Source organism: Carcharodon carcharias, chromosome 2 (genome assembly GCF_017639515.1).
Source record: "Carcharodon carcharias isolate sCarCar2 chromosome 2, sCarCar2.pri, whole genome shotgun sequence".
Classification (NCBI taxonomy): Eukaryota; Metazoa; Chordata; class Chondrichthyes; order Lamniformes; family Lamnidae; genus Carcharodon; species Carcharodon carcharias.
The window spans coordinates 119,039,641-119,057,596 of NC_054468.1; the positions used below are offsets into that span (position 1 = coordinate 119,039,641).

Sequence of the window (17,956 nt, forward strand, 5' to 3'; positions counted from 1 at the left end):
TTACTACATTAAAGGCACTATATAATGCAAATTGTTGTTGTTGCTTAATTACAAGTCCTGAATGAACATTAGGTATATGGTTTTCACTTCACCTCAACTCAGTATGGTTTGTTGTAATACATTTATTTTTGATATGAATTTAGATAAATGAAGAGCAAATGCCCACTTCCTTTCTAGAGTATGAGTTGACCTGTTTATGCACAAATGCAGATTCTTGCCATGATATTATGACTGCAATTGGAATAGACTTAGAAGAATGATGAAATATTTGATGCAGGCTTTTGATTTGTAAAGAGGTATCAACCCTGGAGCTGGACAGACTCAAGATTAAGTGACATTTGGAGATGCACATGCATTTTTCAAAACCAAGCCATACATTGGTAGTGAATTTAATTCCCTAAGCATTTACAAACCATTGGTGTTTGAGGCATGTGGCCTGGGATTATATATATGACTAGAGTGAATTTAGACAAAGACAGGGCGATAAAGGCAGCTATTATGTGATTGTTTTTACTGATATATATGTGCCCTTCATTTATCGAAATTCATATCAAAAGGAAGTGTATTACAACAGACCATACTGAGTTGAGGTGAAGAGAAAACTATATATCTATTGTTCATTCAGGACTTGTAACTAAGCAACAACAACAATTTGCATTGATATAGTGCCTTTAATGTAGTAAATATATACCTTTTGTAAATGTGATTGGAAAATCAGCTCTAAATCAAAGCTTTTTAGAAAATATTTGGACAACCTTTGGGCAAGTTCTTCATTTTTAATATTTCATGTTTAATATTTGATATTGATATATAATGGAAGATTCTGTGTTTATAAAGGGTTATATTTAACAAATATTCAATACTGTGCATGTTGGAAATCTGAAATAAAAAGAATAAATGCGGGGGACCACCGAAGAGGCCAGGCAGCATCTGTGGAGAAAGAAATGGACATTTCATTAACATATATTTTATTGGTCTGTGAATATTCATTCATAAATCTCTTACCCCCAAATTGCTATTGTTGTATTGTAATTAACCGGTTTTGCATTTTCATAAAATGTCAAAAACGAGGATATTAAATGCACCATGTCATGTTTACTGCTTCTAGGAATTGCAATTCATGAGGCAGTGTCCTGTCAGTGTAGTGCTGACGTCTGTATATTGCAGCAAGGGATTATGCCTGCAATCAGTGTGGATTTAGCCCTCCCGGGTTGATGTTTGCAGTCCTGCTTATACAGTCGGCACATATTGAAGAATTTCTACTGGCTCTGCTTCTTTGCCTATGGGATAAGAAGCCAGAAGCTTTTTTTTGCAGCCCATTATTTCTATTCGCCCGTCTTATCGTCCAGTCGTCCCCGATCATGGGCGAAATTCCCAGTTTACTGAAAATTGCCGTCTCTCTGAAAATCCAACCCGGTGACGGCCCGGTGTATTTCAAAGTCGATGGCCAGCGATTCGGACAGAACCGGACCATCAAACTGCTCACAGGAGCGAAGTACAAGGTCACCGTCGTGCTGAAGCCGGGGGTAGTGTCAGCGAAGTGAGTACCAAAGGCGAGACTGCTGAGCAAGAGTGTCTCCAGAGCCGCTTGTGTGTGGCTGGTGGATTTGGACAGTCAGCTATTTTCAAATGGTGCGATGCTTTATTATTTTAATTTCCCGCAGCAGACTGCGCCTGTCCGTCCCTGGGCAGCAACCTTGTTTAAGGTGACAGGGTTCCTGGGGTAATCTGTCCTGAAGGTTTGAGCTACTGAGCTTCGTGCAGGAGATGCTAACCTTTTCTCTCTAAACCGCCTGTTAAAACTATTTTGGAATTATCAACACTTCTTACAGTTCTGGAGGACCGGTTAAATCTTGATTCTCGTTTGATAACAAAAACATTGCAAAAAATGCCACACTGCCTCTCACAGATATTTTGTTTTAAAATGCTTAATCTGGTGGATGTTTATTTGCGCAAATTGCTGTTGTTCGACATCCAATGGTTGGTTATCAACAAACGGCAGGCAGAAGGTGCGAGGCAGGTTGTAAATTAGGCTGTAGATGCCAAAAGGCATTGAGTAAAAACGAGCTGTGAAGCTCCTGATGGTCTTTGTATCACTAGTTGAAATCAGAATTGTCTACACAAAGACTCCCTTCTCCCTCTCTCTCCATCTTGCTAAAGCAGAAAGCCTCTTTTTATGACATTAAATATTTACCATTTCTGCCTATCAAACGCGTAATCTATATCCTCGCCTTCATTAATGACATTTTGCACAAGTCAGGATCAGCACAGATATGGTTCCCAGATTGGTTGGGGCGTTTTCTTTCTCAAATGCACAATAATCTCAAATCGTGTTCCTTTTTAATTTGCACATGCCGTATTGATTTGTGGCTAAATCCTAAAGTTGCTAAAAGCAGTATTGGCTGAAGGGAGCGCCTTTTGTTTGATTGCAGGTCCATGATGATCGGTGTAGTGCCTATCACCCTGGAAGAGAAATCGAGGGACCCGCAAGTGGTGGATTACACCGGCGTCTATGACACTGAAGGAGTGGCTCACACCAAAAGCGGGGAGCGCCAGCCCCTGCAAGTCAATATCCAGGTAAAACAAGAACAAGATTCAAAGGTACAATCCAGATATAGTGTTCGTTTAATTGTCTCTGATTTTAATCTTTGGCATTTACTAAAGCCATCTTGGGATAGAGCAGGGGAAAAAAACATAATCTTAAGGGTAAAAGCAGTGTTGAACTGAAGAAAAACAGTTTCCCTTTCACATAGACAGATGTTTCCATTCGGTGTTACCTTGGGAATTGCGAGTCCTTAGCATTCCAGCTCCCTAAGGGATTTTCTATTCTGCAGGATGCTGTCCTTTTCATTGATTATTTTGCGAGATTCTGCATTCTTAAAATAACCATTGCCAATATTCAGTGAGATCATTGAATTCAGAGAGCTACAGTAGAGCAACATGCACACGAACATACACATTAGGAGCAGGAGTAGGCCATTCGGCCCTTCAAGCCTCCTCCGCCACTCAATATAATCGTGGCTGATCTGATTATAACCTCAAACCCACGTTCCTGCGCGCCCCCATAAACTTTCACCCCCTTGTTAATCAAGAATCTATCTAGCTCTGCCTTAAAAATATTAAAAAAACTCTGCTTCCACCATCTTTTGAAGAAGAACGCCAAAGACTCAACCTTCTGAGAGAAAAAAATTGTCCTCACCTCTGTCTTAAATGAGTGACCCCTTATTTTTAAACAGTGACCCCTAGTTCTAGATTCTCCCACAAGAGGAAACATCCTCTCCGTATCCACCCTGTCAAGATCCCTCAGGATCTTAAAGGTTTCAATCAAGCCGCCTCTTACTCTTCTAAACTCCAGCAGATACAAGCTTAATCTGTCCAACCTTTCCTCATAGGACAACCCACCCATTCCTGGTATTAGTTGAGTGAACCTTCTCTGAACTGCTTCCAAAGCATTTACATCCTTCCTTAAATAAGGAGACCAGTACTGTACACAGCACTCCAGATATGGCCTCAGCAGTGTCCTGTACAACTGAAGCATAACCTCCCTACTTTTGTATTCAATTCCCCTCTCAATAAATGATAACATTCTATTAGCCTTCCTAATTACTTGCTGTACCTGCATATTAGTCTTTTGTGATTCATACAGTAGGACACATAGATCCCTCAATCTCAGAGTTTTGCAATTTCTCACCATTTAGATAATCAGCTTCTATTTTATTCTAAACAAAAACAGAATTACCTGGAAAAACTCAGCAGGTCTGGCAGCATCGGCGGAGAAGAAAAGAGTTGACGTTTCGAGTCCTCATGACCCTTCGACAGAACTTGAGTTCGAGTCCAGGAAAGAGCTGAAATATAAGCTGGTTTAAGGTGTGTGTGTGGGGGGCGGAGAGATAGAGAGACAGAGAGGTGGAGGGGGTTGGTGTGGTTGTAGCGACAAACAAGCAGTGATAGACAATCTCTGGTGATAGACTGTCCACCAATATCCATTACAAACCCACCGACACCCACAGCTATCTCGACTACAGCTCCTCACACCCCACTTCCTGTAAGGACTCCATCCCATTCTCTCAGTTCCTTCGCCTCCGTCGCATCTGTTCCGATGATGCTACATTCAAAAACAGTTCCTCTGACATGTCCTCCTTCTTCCTTAACCGAGGTTTTCCACCCACGGTCGTTGACAGGGCCCTCAACCGTGTCCGGCCCATCTCCCGCGCATCCGCCCTCACTCCTTCTCCTCCCTCCCAGAAACATGATAGGGTCCCCCTTGTCCTCACTTATCACCCCACCAGCCTCCGCATTCAAAGGATCATCCTCCGCCATTTCCGCCAACTCCAGCATGATGCCACTACCAAACACATCTTCCCTTCACCCCCCTTATCGGCATTCCGTAGGGATCGCTCCCTCCGGGACACCCTGGTCCACTCCTCCATCACCCCCTACTCCTCAACCCCCTCCTATGGCACAACCCCTTGCCCACGCAAAAGATGCAACACCTGCCCCTTCACTTCCTCTCTCCTCACCGTCCAAGGACCCAAACACTCCTTTCAAGTGAAGCAGCATTTCACTTGCATTTCCCCCAACTTAGTCTACTGCATTCGTTGCTCCCAATGTGGTCTCCTCTACATTGGAGAGACCAAACGTAAACTGGGCGACCGCTTTGCAGAACACCTGCGGTCTGTCCGCAAGAATGACCCAAACCTCCCTGTCGCTTGCCATTTTAACACTCCACCCTGCTCTCTTGCCCACATGTCTGTCCTTGGCTTGCTGCATTGTTCCAGTGAAGCCCAACGCAAACTGGAGGAACAACACCTCATCTTCCGACTAGGGACTTTACAGCCTTCCGGACTGAATATTGAATTCAACAACTTTAGGTCGTGAGTCCCCCCCCCCATCCCCACCCCCTTTCTGTTTCCCCCTTCTCTTTTTTTTCCCAATAAATTATAAAGATTTTCCTTTTCCCACCTATTTCCATTATATAAAATAAAAAAAAAAAAAAAAAAAAAAAATCCCACTAGAGCTATACCTTGAGTGCCCTACCATCCATTCTTAATTAGCACATTCGTTTAGATAATATCACCAACTTTATCTTTAACACCTATGTGTTCTATTGTACTATTGTTGTTGACATCTTTTGATATTCTGCTTCTATCACTGCTTGTTTGTCGCTACAACCACACCAACCCCCTCCACCTCTCTGTCTCTCTATCTCTCCGCCCCCCACACACACACCTTAAACCAGCTTATATTTCAGCTCTTTCCTGGACTCGAACTCAAGTTCTGTCGAAGGGTCATGAGGACTCGAAACGTCAACTCTTTTCTTCTCCGCCGATGCTGCCAGACCTGCTGAGTTTTTCCAGGTAATTCTGTTTTTGTTTTCTATTTTATTCTTCCTGCCAAAATGGACCTAGCAGCACTGTGATGAAAACTCCTGAAAGAAGACCTGAAACAACCCACCATCAATGCTGCTGGTTAAAGAAGATTAGATTTGAAGTGGTAAAGAATGAAAGACTTGCATTTATATTGCACCTTTCACAACCACCAGACATCTCAAAGCACTTTACAGCTAATGAAGTACTTTGGAAGTGTAGTCACTGCTTAAGTGTCAGAAACACAGCAGCCATTGTGCCCACAGCAAACTCCCAGAAATAGCAATGTGATCATGATTAGATAATTGCTTTTAGCGATGTTAATTGGAAGGAGTTGATAGGACAGAGAGATAGAGAGAGAAACCATTTCCTCTGGTCAGGGGAGACCAGAACAAACAGGCACAAATTAGAAATTAGAGTCAGGCTGCTGAGAGGTGATGTCAAGAAGCTTCTTCAAAGAAAGGCTAGTGGAAATCTGGAACTCTCTCCCCAAAAAATTGTTGAGGCTTGGGGTCAACTGAAAATTTCAAAACTGAGATTGACAGAGTTTTGCTAACAAGGGCAATAAAGGGTTACATAATCAAGTCGGGCATATGGAGTTAGGATTCAGATCAGCCATGACCTAATTGAATGGCAGAACAGGTCCAAGGGGCTGAATGGCCTCCCTCTGCCCCTTTGTACCTCCACCATGTATAATCTTCACTCCAATAAACTTGACTCAATTCAGTTAGTCCTTGGGGGAAATAAATAGCAGAAGATAAAACTATCAAAATATATAACTACATAATTATTTCCTGAACTCTGAAGACAATTGAATGGAAACTCCAAGATACCAGTCAAGGAGGCCATTCATCCCCCCGAGCCTATTCTGCCACTTAACAAGATCACAGCCTAACTCCAAATACCCATTTTTGCCCCAAACCCCTTGATCCTTTTGCCTAACAAAAATCTGTCAATTTCAGTTTCAAAATTAGCAATTGACCTAGCATCAGTTCCCATTTGTAGAAGGATCATGAAGCTACTAAATATATGTTGCCTCACTGTAGAAAGGGGCTTTTAGTTTGTAGAACTGAACTATGGAGGAATTAGTGGAGATTTTTGGCATTGCATTTTTTTGCTGCCAAGGCTGATAAGATTACAGTACACTGGTTGCTTTCTGAGCGGTTGTGGAAGGAAGCAGGAAGACATATGTATGTTATAGTATGTTGAGGTAGAGTTTAAAACATAGCTCAAGGAGCTATTAATCATGCAGAGCATTGGGGGAGATATTTGTTTGATGCATTATCTATACAGATAGGTTCTTTCCTGAGCCTTTGAAATAATTTTTCATGTCAGTACAGATGGAATTTTGTGACAGTGACGGCATAGTGAGGGTTTCTGATTGCTATAAGTCATTGAAGCAATGGGCACTATGAGACATGCTGCCTGCAGGGCCAGGAAAACATTAATATTTTTAGAGTCTGCACAAAGGAATTTTTGCCTTTATGTAAGGCTTGATAATGCACTTCATAATTTAAATTGAAAAATGTGCAAATATTTCTTTTATAGTCTACCATAATTGGAATGTTCCAATAAGTTTGAGATGTTTCCTTTTAGCAATTATTTTCTTGAAAATCTGAAAATACTTTTTGGGGGAGGAGAAACAGTACTTTCCTTTTGCAAAGCAGACTGCCTGCTGTTACAACCTGGTGCAGCAAATATAATGATGATCTTGGCATTTTCTACTACTGAAAGCTGCATTGGACTATAATAAAACTTGTATAATTTCTATTTCTTTATGCTGCAATGCAAGCCAATATAAGGAAATGCATCTTGATAAATCAAGACCTAAATAGGTTTGAGGAGGAGCAAGATTTCATTTAATTAATTTTCTGCTTTTTAAATTGAAGTCCTTAACACAATGAAATGGATTTTATTTTTCATTTTGAGTAGATAGTGTCAGCATCAAGCAATTTCAGATTCAAGATTAGATGCCGTGTACTAATGTATCTCATCCCCAACCTCAGAAAGATATCCCCTAATGAAACAGCATTTTCCACAACAACCTTCATCCAGCTCCTTTGTGTAACATTGCCCATTTATTGCAGAATCAGGGGCTGTTTACTGGGCTGAAGAAGCTGTGTTTGCAGTGACGGTGCAAGACCACTTCACATAGGACTTTAGAGCCAGCAAACAGAAGATAATTTTATCCCATTGGTCTGGGTTGAACTGAGCTTACAGAGATCCTAGAGTTATGAAGGCAATACCGAACCTATTTTTCCAGCAGTTCCAGGAGAAAGCTTTAATTATCCCTAATTTATGAAGAGCGATTTATGCCATTGAAGCTATTTGATTTGGAGAATAGAAGACAAAAAGCAGATAATGCTGAGAAATGTGAATCATTTACTTGCAAACGGTTGTATTTTCTTTTAACTTTTACTTTTTCGGTGAAATATAAAGTGTGGCAGTGAGGCTCCATAATGACTCCATGAGCTTAACCAGTGAGTGTTACAAAACTAGAACACATAAACTCCAATATTTCATCTATTTTTCTATGGCCTTATTCACTTGAAGAATTGCCTCTAATCCCTTTTGAGCCTGAACTGCCCCGATCCCTTTGCTTGACCATATTACCCAGCTCTGTCTTAAACCACATTGTACCAAGTCATACTTGCTGACATTGAATTCCATCTGTCACGTTTTGTCTATTTCACATTATCATCAATGTTCGCTTGCATCTTTCGTTGGTCCTCAGAACTGTTTGCTACTGCCTCCTAATTAAAACCCACTCCCTTTAACCTCATAATCCAAATTGTTGATGTACACAGATTGATGTGAACAGGACTGGTCCAAGAACAGAACCTGGTGGGACACTGCTAACCAATTCCCACCAGCCTGAGAAATAGCCATTTGGTAGCACAGAACTTGAGTATTGCTGAAAAAAAGAGACATGTCGAAGCTTTTTGTCTTGCACTCATCAGGACACTTTGCAAGAATACCAATATAAGGGGAAAAATATGAAAAGCTTCAATATGTCCCTTTTTTCAGCAATATTCAGTCTGAGAAACTGCCCTTAGTATCTGCTGTCTATTCCCGCCTTTCCAAATGGTTTGTAATCCAATTTGTGAACTCTTTTCCCATACCTTTTGGTCTTCTCCAGTAGCCTCCAGTATGGTTGGCCAGCACTGTTTTTCTTCTATAATGAATAGTTGTGTAAAGTGAGTAAACAGAGTTTAACTTACAAGAGATTATTGATGGTGAAACTTTGGGATTGTGATGTCTACATTTTTAAGTTAAATAACAACGCCATTAAAGGAGCTAACCACCCCAAGGTTTTACATAGGAGGATTATCAAACAGAATTTTTTGCCAAGCCACACAAGGAGATGGATGTAGAGAGGTGTAAGAAGGGAGTGCTAGAGTTCAGCGCCTAGGCAGCACAAAGCCTACTTACCAATGATGGAGTAATCAAAATCAAAGATGCTTAAGAGGCCATAATTGGAGGAGTGTAGATATCTTAGAGGTTTGTAGGGCTGGAGGACTTTACAGTGAGAGATGACGTCATGGAGGGATTTGAAAACAGGGATGAGAATTTTAAAATTGAGGCACTGCTAGACCAGCAGCCAATGTAGGTCAGCGAGCACAGAGGTGATGAATGAACAGGATTTGTTGTGAGTTATGACATGAACAGCAGAGTTTTGGATAAGCTTAAGTTTATGGAGGGTGGAAGGTGGGAAGCCAGCCAGAAGCGGATTGGAATAGTCAAGTCCAAAGGTAACAAACACATGGATGAGGGGTTCAGCAGCCGATGAGCTGAGGCAGGGTCAGAGTTGAGCAATGTTACAGAGGTGGAAATAGGTGGTCCTAGTGATAGAGCAGCTATATGACAATTAGACAGAGCAGATGGCAGTACAGGAGTACAAATTGCATACCATTGTGGATGTATCTAGCGGCAGTACATTGTAGGAAAATTGACTCTCTGTAGTGGATCTCCATGCTTGAGGAACAATCGGCCACACAGCAGAATCAGCCTAAGAGGTCCTTAGGCTGTTCATTTGAAAGATCTGTATGGCCAGCAATGTCTTTCTCCCCTCCAGCTCAATGTATTACTGTTCTATACCAGAAAGCCAGTTAGTGAAGGATAGAACTGGAGCCAATCTTTACACTTATTTACAAAGTTACACATTACAAACATATACCTCCTAACACAAGAACCACTGTTTCAGTCTGTGCTTTTGTTTCAATGAACAAAATGGGGACACATAAAAAATAACAAATCAACTTAAGCAATTTAGGGAAGCAGTTTTATTTATAGGGGCACAAGTGACTGTCCAGCTAATGTCACCACCCGCATACAATTATACACAATTAATATACAATTAACACTAACTATCCCTCTCTGAGTTGCTGCTTTGGAGTTAGATGTGAATGATTTTTTAAATTCATTCAAAGGATGTGGGGCATCACTGGCAAGGCCAGCGTTAATGCCCATCCCTAATTGCCCTTGAGAAGGTGGTGGTGATTACCTTCTTGAGCCGTTGCAATCCTTGTGGTGTAGGCACATCCACAGTGCTGTTAGGGAGGGAAGACTTTGACCCAATGACATGAAGGAATGATGGTGCATTTCCAAGTCAGGATGCTGAGTGGCTTGGAGGGGAACCTGCAGGTGGTGGTGTTCCCATGTGTCTGCTGCCCGTGTCCTTCTAGATGGTAGTGGTCATGGGTTTGGAAGATGCTGTCTAAGGAGCATTGGTGAATTTCTGCAGTGCATCTTGTAGATGGTACACACTGCTGCCACTGTACGTCAGTGGTGGAGGGAATGAATGTTTGTGGATGGGGTGCCAATCAAGCGGGCTGCTTTGTCCTGGATGATGTCAAGCTTCTTGAGTGTTGTTGGAGCTGCACTCATCCAGATAAGTGGAGAGTATTCCATCACACTCCTGACTTGTGCCTGGGAGCTTGTGGACAGGCTTTGGGGAGTGAGGAGGTGAGTTACTTGTCGTAGACTTCCTAGCCTTTGACCTGCTCTTGTAGTCACAGTGTTTATATGGCTAGTTTCTGTAGCCAACTATGAAGGGCTGGCAGTGCCAGATGCAGAATGCTTTGTGTCTTAGAATCATAGAAACAGTACAGAAGGAGGCCAGTCGGGCCATCATGCCGGTGCTAAACTATTTATCCTATTCCCTGTTGAAAGCTCTTTGAAAGTGCAACACTGGGAAGTCCCACATCCCAACTTTTTGTCTGTAAATCTGTAAGTTCCTTATCTTCAAGAACCTCTCCTACTTCTTTTTAAAACTAGTTATGGAATCTGCTTCCATCACCTTTTCAGGTCTAGCATTTCAAATCCAGACAACATAGAACTTATTGTGAAACGCAGCTAGGGGTTAAGAGGTTGGAATGGTTTTTTGCGTAGTGAAGTGCATGTGCTTTTCATGGAAGGAGCACCATGCTAGTTTCATGATGGGGATCAGTGATAATTAATGAATGACACTATTGGAAGAGAGGCTCAATGCCATTATTAACCCACAACTGTCACATTCCTTCTGCCATTTTCCCATCACTGCCACCCTCTAGGACTCTCGCACACAGCATACAGATTGCTTCCTCTTAGTTGAGGGTGAGTGGTCAGAGATTTAGGGAGAGGTATCAGCTTTTAGAGTCAGGGAATGATACAACACAGTAGGAAGTCAATTGGCCTATCATCCCTGTGCCAGCCTATCCAATTTGTCTCACTCCCCTTTCCCCAGAGCCCTGTAATTTTTGTCCCTTCAAGTATTTAAGGCAGAGTTAGATAGATTTTTGATAGACAAGGGTAATTGGTGGGGGGTGTGGGGGGGTGTGGGTGGAGGTGGTTGCAGACAGGAATGTGGAGTTGAGACCACAACCAGATCAGCCACAATCTTATCGCACAGTGGAGCCAGCTTGAATGGCTGAATGGCCTACTCCTGCTCCTAAGTCCTATGGTCCTATTTATCCAATTCCCTGTTGAGAGCTATTATCAAAGCTTCCTCCATGGCCCTTTCAGAATTCCAGATCACAACAATTCACTCCGTTGTTAGCTTTGAAGGAGAACACAAAAGAAACCTGCACTGCAGAAGATATCTCTTTGCTTTCAATGCATTCATTTATTTCACAAACCTTTTTCATATTACATGCATAAAGTGTGCTGGAGTACTTACCTAAGGCCTGTTAAAATGTAATAGCAGTTTTATTGTTGGCAGGGTTTAATAGGAGAAATGTATATTGCTTCTCAGGCCAGAATTTTTACCTCGTTGGGTAGGCGTGCGCCTGACCCGAACAAGTGTAAAATGACGTGCGATGAAATTGGGCGAGCGTTCCGACTTCATTGCTCACTATACAATATTTCGGTCGGCAGGCATGCACGGGAGTCGGCAGTGTGCCCACTGACAATTAAAAGGCCTATTAAAGTTATAATTGAATCTAATTTTTTGCTTACAGTCGACGGGCAGGCAAAAATGCCAAGCGGCCTTTGCATTTTTTAGGAAACCTCATCCATGAGCAGGATGAGGTTTCCAACAGCAAATAAAAATGAAATAAAAATTTAAAATTTCATTAGTAACATGTCCCTGTTCATGTGACAGGGTCACATGAGGGGACATGTTTTTTAACATTTTAAAAATCTTTATTTTCAAAACTCTTCATCTTCCTGAGTGTACCCGTGAGGTTCCCCACTCGCCCTCCTCCCCTTCCCCCCCTCAACACACAGGCAGCGCTGAGCGCTGCGGCATGCAATTCATGCTGGACGGGCCTTAATTGGCCCACCAATGTGAAATCACCATCCGGCCCTGATCACAGGCAGCGGTCAGCTTCCTGCCCACCCCCGCTGAGCCCACCCGACGAGGTACAAATCTGGCCCTAAAGAAATTGGATCCTTCAATAGTTACTGAAGTGTTCCCATGTGTTCCTTTTTGAGCAGCTTATGATGCAACATTTCTTTCCAGTCAGAAATCCATTTGCTTATTTTCAACAATCATTGTGAGTGATGTGACATTGCGGTGCTCAGCTTGGTTAGCTAAGAACTGTGTTTACTGCCTGTGCTTAGTTACAAGCAGAAAGTAGTGTCATAAAATGATGAATCTGGATTGTAAAGGGTTGCATTAAGTTTGATTCAGTGAAGTGAGATGGATGGAATTATTTTTCATGGCTCATTCCATCATGTCTTCAAAGTGCAGTAGGTGATGGCTTGGATTTTGCAGTCAGCAGTGATGATACTCGATGCTGACCTCTAAGAAAGCTACCTACAGAGATCCCTGAAATGGCGTGGACTTCTCCTTTCCTGACATCAGTTTGAAACTGGAGTCAAGTCAAGGGGATCTCCAGGCATCCAGCAATGGTGATTTCATCAAACGTTGTAATCAGCCAATCATATTCAAATATTGTCACAGGCAGCAAACCAGGAAGTAAAATGCTCTGGTTATCCTTCACTTACAATTAAATTTTACAGAGAAAAATTGAAAATTGGGACATATACATTAGAAGGTGGACTATTACAAACAATCTTTTAAAAAGAATAACCTTAAAAAACAGCAATTTTTAGCACAGTTATTTTTATTATTTCATGGGGTGTGAGCATCACTGGCAAAGCCAGTAATTGTTGCTGATCCCTAATTGCCCTTGCGAAGATGATGGTGAGTTGCCCTCTTGAACCGCTACAGTCCCTCTGGTATAGATACACTCACAGTGCTGTTAGGGAGGGAGTTCCAGGATTTTGACCCAGTGACAGTGAAGCAACGGCGATATATTTGCAAGCCAGGATGGTCTGCAACTTGAAGGGGAACTTGCAGGTGGTGGTGTTACCATGCGTCTGCTGCCCTTGCCCTTCTAGGTGGTAGAAGTCATAGGTTTGGAAGGTGCTGTCAAAGGAGGCTTGGCAAGTTGCTGCAGTGCATCCTGTAGATGATACACACTGCTGCCACTGTGCGCTAGTGATGGAGGGACTGAATGTTGAAGATGGTGGATGGGGTTCCAATCAAGTGGGCTGCTTTATCCTGGATGGTGTTGAGCTTCCTGAGTGTTGTTGGAGCTGCACTCATCCAGGCAAGTGGAGAATATTCATCTCACTCCTGACTTGTGCCTTGTAGATGGTGGACAGGCTTTGGGGAGTCAGGAGGTGAGTTACTTGCCACAGAATTCCCAGCCTCTGACCTGCTCTTATAACCACAGTATTTATATGGCTGGTCAATGGTAACCCCAGGATGTTGATAGTGGGGAATTCAATGATAGTAATGCCATTGGATGTCATGGGGCGATGGTTCAATTCTCTCTTGTTGGCGATGGTCATTGCCTGGGACTTATGTGGTGCAAAGGTTATTTGTCACTTATCAGCCCAAGCCTGAATGCAAAGATATGACATTACACAAATATAAAATTAATTTTCCATGGTGACAGCAGTTGTAGCTATGACTTAGTATGTGGTTATAAGTCCAGTTACATCTCATGAACAAGACAGAACTTTTTTAGGGATTTAAACAGCGATGTTACAGGATAGAAGGGAATGTTCTGCTTAGTTCAGTGATATCTAAAGATTGCTTTTAGCGCTAAGTTCAACAGCGTACACCATGGAGGAGCAGAAATCACTGACAGCAATTTCTGGATTTCTGCGTGTAACTGCACATGTGTGGATTCCAGAAACTGCTGTCCGTTTCGCAGTTGCAATGCTACCAAATCCTGAGTTTCATCATTATTACAAATTCCAGGCCCATTATTAACACTGGCACATGGACAGAAAGAAGGGGCCTTGAAGTTTGCCCACTTTTTAAGTGTGAGAAGGGAAAAAGGAGGTGAGGTGTGAAGAAACTTTGAACATGGCCCCTTCCAACACTGCGACCATTATCCTTCCCCTACGTGTGTTACTGTGCATTTCCTTGGAAAAAGGCAGCTGAGGGGAGATTTGCTAGAGGTATTCAAAGTCATGAAGGTTCTGAACAGAGTAGATGGGGAGAAACTGTTCACACTCATGAAAGGATCGAGAACGAGAGGGCACAGATTTAAAGTAACTGGTAAAAGAAACAAAAACAACACGAAGAGAAGCTTTTTCTCGCAGCGAGTGGTTAAGGTCTGGAATGCACTGCCTGAGAGTGTGACAGAGGCAGGTTCAACTGAAGCATTCAAAAGGAAGTTAGACTGCTATTTAAAAAGGTTGAATGTGCAGGGTTCTAGGGAGATGATAGGAGAATGCACTTTGTGAATTGCTCATTCGGAGAGCCAGTGCTGACACAATGGGCCAAATGGCCTTGTGTGCAGTAACAATTCTGTGATGTCCAGTACCTTTTCTTCCGGAAGGGGAATGGATGAGCAGGCGCGATTGGCCTCCTCCCTTCTCGGGCTCCTGCTGCAAGTTTGATGAACTTGTTCCCACAAGTGCGTTAATGATATCCCTGTGAGATATTTTGAGAATGTGCCTGTCATGGTTGAATAGTTTGTATTTTCTGTGGAAGTTGAGAAGTAGTAAAATGAAGACTGCAATGAGATTCTTACTCTGACATCTCTGGTGAGGTCATTAAATGCCGATTTACTGAAATTCTTTTGGCAGCCACATTTTTGTATTCATCCAAGGGATGTGGGTGGCGCTGGCTAGGCCAACATTTATTGTCCATCCCTAATTGCCCTTGAGAAGATGGTGGTGAGCTGTCTTCTTGAACCACTGAGGTCCATTTACTGGGAGCTAAGCTATTGGCATTGACATCCTTAGTGATCCCTTCTCACTGGCACTGCCTGCTGTAGAATACTGTAAGAGCTGAGCATTTTATTATACTGCCTCTCTGCTGCCCTCTCTGTTGGGAGGTGTAAATAATGTTAGTCCAATAATGGCTGCAGTTGAGCATGTTAAGTGTTCTCAGTGCAGTACACAACACCTAGAAGACTTTCTGCCCCCTTGAGAGAGAACAGGATCTCCATCCTCATGTCCACTGCCTGCACTAGGGCCACTAATGCTATGAAAAGGAATGTGGCTGCCTTCTCTGGATTTCTTTAAAGCCATTTTCTCACATAACGTTTCACTGCTGTCTGCAGCCAAAATGCACCACCCCTTTAGGAGGCGCTAGCTTCCTATAAGTTGCACCAGATGACCCCAAGTTCCCACCCCAACACCAGGCGCACAGCCAATGAATAGCAATGAATGGTTGGCTGGCTGCACACCTGGCTCACGATAAAGAGCTGGCAGCATTAATCGAACATGGTGCCTGTGGCCATGTGAACATACAGAGCTGAGCACCGCTCTCTCTGCCCCTCTTCACCACTCTCTGTGCTCCCCTGCACCATTCTCTGCTGCCCTTCCCCTTCACCATTCTCTCTGCCCCCCTGCATTACTCACTCTGCCCCCCTGCACCACTCTCTGCCCCCCTGCACCACTCCCTCTGCCCCCCTGCACCACACTCTCTGCCCACGTTCACCACTCTCTCTGCCCCCCTTCACCACTCTCTCTGCCCCCCTGCACCACTCTGCCCCCCTGCACCACTCTCTCCGGCCCCCTGCAACACACTCTCTGCCCCTTGCATCATTCTCTCTGCCCCTCACCACTCTCTCTGCCCCCCTGCGCCACTCTCTCTGCCCCTCTGCATCATTCTTTCTGCCCCCCTGCACCATTCTCTCTGCCCTCCTGCACCATTCTCGCTGCCTCCCTGCACCACTCTCCCTGACACCCCTGCACCACATGCTCTGCCACCAACGCCGTTTCCCCGCTTCACCACCCCCCCCCACCCCCACCCACCCCCAATCCCCACACACTGGTTTTCAATGTTATGGGATTTCTAGGCTGGGACTTTTTAAAAGGAGCTCATTGATTTAATCCTTGAACTTCTCTTAACTGTTACACCCCAAAATAACACTTGATTATTGAATGAATGCAGATTTACTGTAAATAAAGCTGGCGTTCTCTCCTCTGCTGCCTGCTCGGAGGGGATGGTTGGCCATATTCAAGTTGAAGCCTCACAGCAGCTGTCATAATATCAAAGGTAAAACACAGAGAAATTTAGCACTGGCTCAGGATTGTTTCACATGGACTACAGGTTCGCACAAAAACCAATGTCAATGCAAAACGAAACACACAAGCGTTCCAGGATAGTGGCTTTTCTGATTCTGAGTCAGATTGATTCAGCAGGGCCAGCAACATTAATTATTCTGGGAAAATTGAGTCATTCAAGTAAGATGGCTTATTCTGATAATGCCGAGATCGAGGGTTGAGGATCTTGAAATCTGATTTGGCTATGAGGCTAATATTCCAGTGAACTCTGATCAAACTGCAATTTTTTTCTCTCCCCTTCCCTTCTGCAGTTCGACAACATTGGCACCTTTGAGACAGTGTGGCAAGTGAAGTTCTACAATTATCACAAGCGCGATCACTGCCAATGGGGAAACAGCTTTGGCAGCATCGAGTACGAATGCAAACCCAATGAGACTCGCAGCCTGATGTGGATCAACAAGGAGATGTTCACCTAGGCTGCAATGTCACAGGATATTCTTCTGAAACATCAGCAGTGGACAAATTATAACTGTCTACACACAAGAATAAAAATGCCAAGCCTTAATGTAGATACAATTGAGTTGAAATTGCACAGTGTGGTATTAGTAATGAAAACATTAGAAGCTGATATGGATTTGTTTGTCCTGACAATTTAATGTGGGGATTAATCCAGTTATTTTAAAACAGATAAAAGTATTTGATACAAATGCATTTGAGACATATTCGTTATTAATATCATTTAACGCGGTTTAAACTCCAGTATCTCCATATTCTTGGAAAGATTTACAAAGTAAGGAGGGTGCATTTCAGTGTGAAATTTCTGTAAGCTGTCTTAACAAAGCAAACAAATGTATCTTATACAGACGCAGTGCTGATATGGTACAGCTCTGCTGTGTGTTGAGAGAAATGCATAAATAATTCCTTATGGACAGCCGTTTAAGTTACCAACACAAATAAAGTTCACTGGACACGCACCAGTACTTTCCGTTGTTTAGTTATGTGCTAAATTGTATTAGTCTACCTCTAATTGGGTACAAGTGACCTGGTGGTGAGTTGTTGAAGTGACCAGTTCTGTAGTTCCAGTCAATCAATGCAGGATAGGTTTGCACAGATTAGTTTAAAATGTGCACGTTGTTCAATCAAGTTTTTACTTGTGTTTGCAGTTCAATGTTTTTTTCAAATGGTTAATATTTTATGAATTATGATGTGTTGGTGTACTCAGTAGCAGGTTTTTGGTATAATAGTGCAATGTGATATGCTCTTTTGTAATGTTTTCTGGTTGGGTTTGGGGGTAATGGGAATTCCCACAAAATACATTAGCTGTGGATGAACAATTTGCAAGAGAAACAATTCTTTCTGTATCAATGATCCCATGAAAATTAAATTCTTCATTGAGAGCCAGTATTGGCCACTTAAAATATGGACGTGTATAAGCATTGCTTCATTTATTTTGTAACCATTTGGACAGGATAGAATGGAGAAAAGTTTTTGGTTCAAGGCTCTTACCTTGACCTTGCATTTGCAGTCTAGGAGTTAGTTATCATTGGATTATAGAATTCAGCGAAGGAGGCCATTCAGTCCATCATGCCCATGCCGGCTCTCTGGTAGAGTCGTGCCATTAGTTGCACTCC

The 17,956-nt window shown here is 42.9% G+C and overlaps 1 protein-coding gene across 1 annotated transcript; it reads left to right on the top strand.

Annotated features, from left to right (window-relative positions):
- The first annotated feature begins 1,177 nt into the window (after positions 1-1,177).
- On the top strand, positions 1,178-17,299 carry cnrip1b (cannabinoid receptor interacting protein 1b). Its single transcript, XM_041212394.1, has 3 exons — positions 1,178-1,540; positions 2,433-2,577; positions 16,637-17,299. The coding sequence occupies exons 1-3, from the start codon at positions 1,215-1,217 to the stop codon at positions 16,799-16,801; spliced, it is 636 nt and encodes a 211-aa protein (XP_041068328.1). The 5' UTR covers positions 1,178-1,214; the 3' UTR covers positions 16,802-17,299.
- The last annotated feature ends 657 nt before the right edge of the window (positions 17,300-17,956 follow it).

What these genes read in the sequence shown, in the direction of transcription:
- cnrip1b (XM_041212394.1), top strand. Translation starts at nt 1,215, where the DNA reads ATGTTTGCAGTCCTGCTTATACAGTCGGCACATATTGAAGAATTTCTA. An exon ending in CCGGGGGTAGTGTCAGCGAA is followed by an intron (nt 1,541 to 2,432) that starts GTGAGTACCAAA and finishes GTTTGATTGCAG; the next exon opens with GTCCATGATGATCGGTGTAG. An exon ending in CCCTGCAAGTCAATATCCAG is followed by an intron (nt 2,578 to 16,636) that starts GTAAAACAAGAA and finishes TCCCTTCTGCAG; the next exon opens with TTCGACAACATTGGCACCTT.